Source organism: Palaemon carinicauda, chromosome 35, assembly GCF_036898095.1.
Source record: "Palaemon carinicauda isolate YSFRI2023 chromosome 35, ASM3689809v2, whole genome shotgun sequence".
NCBI classification, from domain to species: domain Eukaryota; kingdom Metazoa; phylum Arthropoda; class Malacostraca; order Decapoda; family Palaemonidae; genus Palaemon; species Palaemon carinicauda.
The window spans coordinates 6408241-6415740 of record NC_090759.1 but is presented as its reverse complement, the minus strand read 5'-3'; the positions used below and the strand labels follow the sequence as shown (position 1 = coordinate 6415740).

General features: G+C 40.0%; 1 protein-coding gene across 1 annotated transcript; it reads left to right on the top strand.

Annotated features, from left to right (window-relative positions):
* Positions 1–607: 607 nt before the first annotated feature.
* Positions 608–1420, top strand: LOC137627160 (clumping factor A-like). The gene has a single exon (XM_068358234.1). The coding sequence runs from the start codon at positions 608–610 to the stop codon at positions 1418–1420; it is 813 nt and encodes a 270-aa protein (XP_068214335.1).
* Positions 1421–7500: the final 6080 nt, after the last annotated feature.

Here is a 7500-nt window from a genome sequence, read left to right as displayed (position 1 = left end):
TTTCAAGACTGGCCATGGTAGTGAGAAGACTTACATGAAGACTAGTGAACTATATGGTAACGTTCCAAGATCAATTGTTTCACAATATATCCTCCAATGTGAACGCTGTATTGAAAACGTTGCAGAAAGGAAACAGTAGCAGTTGTTATTAAACCTGTCTACAAGCGATCTGAATGAAAGAGCCCAAGTTGATTTAGTAGATATGCAGACTATGAGGGATGGAAGATATCACTTTATTCTACATTTTATGGATTACCTAACCAAGTTTCATGTTATTCGTCCCATGGAATCAAAGAGGGCGCCTGAGGTTGCCCATGAGCTCCTTTTTACCTTCTTGGATATAGTTGCACCCCATATCCTTCAGTCCGACAATGGTCGGGAATTTACAGCAGCAATTATTGAAGAACTTTTCTCACTGTCTCCTAAACTTATTTAAGTGAAGAGGCGTCCTAGACATCCCCAGAGCCAAGAATCTTTTGAAAGAAGTAATGGGAATATGAAACTTGAACTCATGGCATGGATGAGAGACAATAATTGTACTAAGTAGAGTTATTGTGTCCGATTTGCCCAATGGGTCATGAACAGTTCATATCATGAAGCAATCAAGATGACTCCTTGCCAACCTCTTACTGGCAACAAGCCACGATGTGGTCTTAAGACGTGTCTGCCAAAAGAATTTTTCAACGGAATTTCATCAAAAATTGAAGAAGAAAACCTTGAAAGGCTTTTGCAAGTACCAAATCCTGTTTTGAGCGATACAGACACAGATACCCAAAGCCCAGCTGATGATGATCCAGTTGCCCAAAGCCCAGCTGATGATGATCCAGTTGCCCAAAGCCCAGATGATGACGTCCTAATTACTCAAAACCCAGCTGATGATGATCCAGTTGCCCAAAGCCCAGATGATGACGTCCTAATTACTCAAAACCCAGCTGATGATGATCCAGTTGCCCAAAGCTCAGATGATGACGACCTAATTACTCAAAACCTAGCTGATGATGATCAAGTCATCAAATGCCCAGCTGACAATGACTCATTAACCCAAAGCTCAGTTGATGACGACCCAATTACTCAAAACCTAGCTGATGATGATCAAGACATCAAAAGCCCAGCTGACGATGACTCATTTACCCAAAGCCCAGTTGAGGACGACCCAATTACTCAAGACCTAGTTGATGATGATCAAGTTGCCCAAAGCCCAGATGATGACGACCTAATTACTCAAAACCTAGCTGATGATGATCAAGTCATCAAAACCCCAACTGACGATGACTCGTTTACCCAAAGTCCAGTTGAGGACGACCCAATTACTCAAAACCTAGCTGATGGTGATCAAGTCATCAAAAGCCCAGCTGAAGATGACTCGTTTACCCAAAGCCCAGTTGATGACGACCCAAATTACTCAAAACCCAGCTGGTGATGATCAAGTCATCAAAAGCCCAACTGACAATGACTCGTTTACCCAAGCCCAGTTGATGACGACCTAATTACTCAAAACCTAGCTGATGATGACCAAGTCACCCAAAGCCCAGCTGAGTAAACCTAGTTTCATCAAACCCCGAAAGTGAAGCACATAAAGCTGCATACGCTCAAATGCACAGAGCAATATGTGCAAGAAAGAAAGCAAAGCTTGGTCTTCAACAACAGATAATACGAATGTTAGCACGAAGCACCACATCACTGTGATCAGTTGGTGTTGGGGAAAACAATGTGTCGGTGCCTGTTTCTCAATTTGACCGCTGTAAAGAAGATCCGCCCAACTTTGTAGGTGTTGTATTAATAGTTGAAGACAATAGATATGCTATTGGAACAAAAAGATGAATTATAAAAAGCAAACTTGGCAGGAACCAGTTTGAATTTATTCACTGCATAGGACTTGTGGCAGAAAATATCCCACCAGAACAACTAAGCATTCGCGAACTAGTTCGGGCAGGGAGTGTGTGTGTGGTGGACAGGGCTACCAAAGACGTCATGTAGAGCAACAGCTCAACTAAGTGGTTGTTCAAAAGCTGGCCTGCACTGCACCAGTGCTTACCACAGATGTTTTGACAATGTTGATATACAGTTTTTAATATTTTTTTCTTTTTATAATAATGTTTAATTATGAAGTAAGACTTTCCTCTTTGTTTCTATTATTTCTCTCTAATAAATAAAAAAGTAAAATGTGTTCAGTGTTTTTTCCTTAAATTCTTTTGGTGTACTGTATTATATCTGAATGAAATATAATTTTTTGTTCATTACGACTGCTCAATTCATGCATTGGGCAAGAATTTATTTTCCCATTTCATTAAGCGGACCGGTCATTTGCCCATTTCATGAAGTGGTTAAATGGTTTGCTCATTTCATGAAATGGGCGGGTTTACAAACTGGGTGTAACATATATATATATATATATATATATATATATATATATATATATATATATATATATATATATATATATATATATATATAAATACAGTATATATGTGTGTGTTTACTTGCATGTATTTGTGTATCTCTCTACACTTCTGTGTAAGAAAGTATAAAATACATACAACCACTTGTGTACCGCACGAGTTTCATACATGCTCGTACGCTGTAAAGCTTTTGCTTGTTATCTTATCACCTGCTCTTCCTGGCACTGTTTACTAACCAACCTGTATAAACTTCATAGCTTTCAGCCCTAATTTTGTTTGAATTTTTGTGCCCTTTTTGCTCGCAAGTCCTGGTATTTATGCTCAATGTCTGTTTGATAAAGTTTAGTTGCATTTATCTCGCCTCTTAATTATCGCCTAACTGGTGCTTCGCACTTTGGTGATCACCAGTGTCCAGCTCCCTCCTGACTTCCCCCTCATGGCTGTGTCTTACTGTTTGATGATGTCGCCTTCTGACACTGACTCTACTATCAACGCCACACCCCTGAAATTACCGCCCTTCGCCAGAACAGAGGCATTTTCCTGGTTTCAGCACCCCGAGGTCTAGTTTAGCATTCAGGGCGTGACTTGCTCAAGCACCAAAGCAGACCAAAGGGACACCCCAATAGTGTACGATACCCTAAATACATACCTGCATGAGCAGTACTCACCGTCGCCAGCTACCCATATAGATAAACTCTTTTCAGCTCTCAACAACTGTTGGGTGTCCAAAAAGTTTCGCTCACCCTCAGGGAAATGACCATTATCAATTGCCTGAAACCTGCCACAGATGGCTCTCCTTGTGAAGTGAATCAACATCATGCCCTTTGAGTACAGCACCTACCTGAACCTGTCCGCTCTGCCATACCCTGATGTCGATATTTTGCCCATGGCAGACCTGATGACCAAAGTCGATGCCCTTATGGACAACCACTTCAGTACCTTCAAGACCTCCATCAAGGCCTCCCTTCTTGACGAAAGGGACAACTATTCAACATCGACCGAAGCTGACGTGATTGCGGTAGGACACAGACACCTACCCCTTGGTGTGCGGAGCGGTGACAATGACTCTCACAATCCACATATACCACACCTTGCTTATGCCCCAACCAATGACCTCTCCAGCAACTTACTGATGCCCATCGGCCGCAAATTTGGTGCTGCTGCAAAGAAATATGAGAATTATTGTTAGTTGCCCGAAACCTTGTAAGTATGACATCGCTTACAACAGTGGCCTCCTTGTCATTAATCTTTTATTTTTACATGATGCAGGTACCGGTGTCCGATTTTGGTAGACATGGGTGCTGGCCGTTGTCTTCTGCCAAGGCCACTCTCCAGGACATGATGTAGTCTGTCTAAGTTTGCCGACGTCCACCTGGTAGCTGCCAATGGATCTATGATACCCATCAATAGTTATGAAACCCTCACATAATCGTTTGGAAGCTTCACATTGCCAATCCTTGTAGCAGATTTCCTCTCATTTCTGCCTCCTGGTGGATGTCACTCCCTGTCAGTTAGTCAACTCGGATTCGTAACCCTTGACAGCTATCCAGCCTGTCCCCTCCGACCTCGCTCTCCACATCAGTGCACCCACGGATGCTTACACCCACCCCCTCTTATTGTACCCAAAAGTTTTCCCTCCAGAACTTTGTCAAACGCCCACAGTTCCTGCCAAACACGGTATTTATTGCCATATAAAGATGACAGGAACCCCAGTGTTCGTCAGATTCAGACGTCTGGCACAGGATCGTTTGGCAGCTGCTGAACAAATGTCCGCCGAAAAACAAGAAATGGGCCTTTGCCTAAAGGTCTCACGCCCATGGTCGTCATCCTTACACATAGCTCTGGATAAAGATGGTTCTCTGTATCCGTGTGGGGATTACAGGTGCCTGAACATGCAAATGGAACCGGATCACTACCCCTCCCAGACATCGCCGATGTGACCTCCTACTTGCACTAAGCGAAGGTTTTCTCCACGCTCGACCTCCTGAAGGGGTATTATCAGGTGCCCATGAACCCAAAAGACATCCACAAGTCCACCATCACCACACACTTTGGTATATAACACCGTCAATTATTCTTGTTTTGGCCTTCGTAATGCTTGGGCCACTTTTCAATGCCTAATAGATGGTATTTTAGAGAATCTCCCATTCTGTGTATGATTCGTGGACGACTTACTTGTGTTCTCTTCCACTAAAGAGAAACACCCTGTCACCCATACATTGTGCTCAACCGCCTACAACGAAACGGCCTTGTAGTCTGGTACGATAAAAGTACCCTTGGCGCCAATGAAGTAGTTTTCTTAGGGCGCTGGATCAGTCCTGAAGGAATTCATCCCCTCCCTGAGAAGTTAGGAGCCGTTCAGAACTTCCTCACTCCCTCGACCATCAAAGCACTTCAAGAATTCTTGGGCATGATCAACTACAGTATTATCATGGTTTCCTGCAAGCCATTGTCACCACACTTACCCCCCTCTACACCTTCCTCATGGCAAGCCAAAAGACCTGATGTGGGCTCCCCTTCAAGAAGCGGCTTTCTGCAATGCAAAGAATGCTCTATCAACCGCTGCTTCTCTCACTCTTCCTGTACCTCATGTACCTCTTCTTCTCTCCACTTATGCCAGTGATGTCGCTATTGGTGCAGTACTAGAGCAGGTGGTCAGCGGCTCTACCCGCCCATTGGCCGTCTTCAATAGAAAAATCACCAAGGCGGAATCCGGCTACTTTTCCTTCGACCGCGAATTGCTGGTGGTGCACTTGCCTGTCCGTCACTTGTGGCACTTCCTGGAAGGTACGCACTTCGTCATTCGCATGGACCTCATGCCTCTGGTGAATGCCTTCACTCGACTGTCCAACCCCTGGTTCACGCATCAATGCCGACATCTCTGCTGTGGCTAAATACAAATGCACCCTTCAACAAGTCCCTGGAAAAAAAAAAAAATCTCATTGCTGATGCTCTGCCAAGAAATACGTTGGCCGCCATTCACCTAGGATTGAACTACAACGCTTTGGCAGAAGCCCAATAAAAAGACCCAGAGTACCAACCATGTCGGACATCCTGTACATCCCTCCGTTGGGAAGACTTTCCTCTCGACGACTCCAATATCATCCTGCTCTGTGATGTCAGTGCTGGTTGACTTGGACTGTAGATACCCGCTCACATGCGACTGCATTCATAGCCTTCTACATCCCAAACCCGATCTACTGCACAGCTACTGAAGACGAAGTTCATTTGGCACGGCATTACTAAGGATGCTATGGAATTGGGTCTGTGCCTGTACATCATGCCAAACTTCAAAAGTACCTCTACATTCAGGAGTGGGCACCTTTTTTCAACCTCACAGTCGTTTTGCCTACATTCACGTCAACTTAGATGGGCCCCTACCCACATCACAAGGACATCTTTACCTGTTTACCAATCATCGACCGTTCCACTCGTTGGCCTGAAGCCATTTTCATGGAAGCTGCAACGTCCACCTCATGTGGTGCCTTGCATACTTTTTAACTTACTAGTCTCAAATGGATATCTTTCTCTGCTAGTTGAACGGTGTATAGATAGTATTTTGAAAACTTTCTTCTCACATATGGTATAAGGGCTTCTACTCCGACCCAGTTAATATTATTATTATTATTATTATTATTATTATTATTATTATTATTATTATTATTATTATTGAAAGTGGTTGCTGCCTCAGTGACGTTAATTAAAGGATGTGTTATACTTAACTCCACGTAATTTATAATTTTGTGTACATAAGTGACCATTACTTTGTGCACACTAACATTGTGATAGCGTTTCATACTTTGTACGTATTATCTATACTTTCATAGTGGGTTGTGATATATTAAAGATGAGTTGTGAATGATATGGTCTTCATCACCTTCCTAATGATAATATGTCCCTTTCCCAGTTATTGGCGGATTGTAGCAATGAAGAGAAAAAGATCATAAGAACAATAGAAAAAAGTTAATTACTAAATTCACGCCACTGGGGCAGCAATCACTTTCAATAAAACCTGCTTAAAAGAGGGTCTACTCGCGAAATATATTATTATTATTATTATTATTATTATTATTATTATTATTATTATTATTATTATTATTATTAATTTTAATTTCAATCTTGATTTTGATTTTAATTTTATTTTTATCTTTATTTTTATTTTTATTTTTATTTTCATTTTTATTAGCTAAACTACAACCATAGTTAGAAAAGCATGATGCTATAAGGGCTCCAACAACGAAGAGTAGCCCAATGAAAAAAGGAAATAAGGAAATTAACAAACTACAAGAGAAGTAATGAACAATTAAACATACTTTTATAACAGTAATGACGTAAAAATGAAGTGTTCATATATAAACTTAAAAGCTTCTCAAGATATTTGCATTGTAGTCGATGGTGTTTTTACTCGTGCCCAATCTCTTTCACTCTACCAATCCGCTAGATGATGTCTTCAAAGCAGATGAAACATTTCAACCTTCAAATAATATTTTATATTCTTCATAGTTGTATTTTGCTTTTCAATGTTACGTGTCCTAGTGTGTTTACGTTGATATATATATATATATATATATATATATATATATATATATATATATATATATATATATATATATATATATATAGATATATATATATATATATATATATATATATATATATATATATATATATATATATATATATATATATATATCCTTTAATGAGATTGTAAAAGATATAAAGAAGAGAGCCTTATAGGAAATAAGAACTTCGAACAAAAGATAATAATTTTTATCTTAATTATGCAACAGATTTCAGCTGATAAGGGTTATATGTCATCAATGGTGTTCATACGCCATCTCCCCTATGTAATAAAGAGCAAGTGGCTGGCTATATAACTAGCATATATATATATATATATATATATATATATATATATATAATGTGTATATGAACATATGTATATATATATATATATAAATATATATATATATACATATATATATATATATGTATATATATATATATATATATATATATATATATATATATATATATATATATATATATACACCTTTTGGTGTATCCCCACCCCTCTCCCCAAGGTATAACAACTACCTCT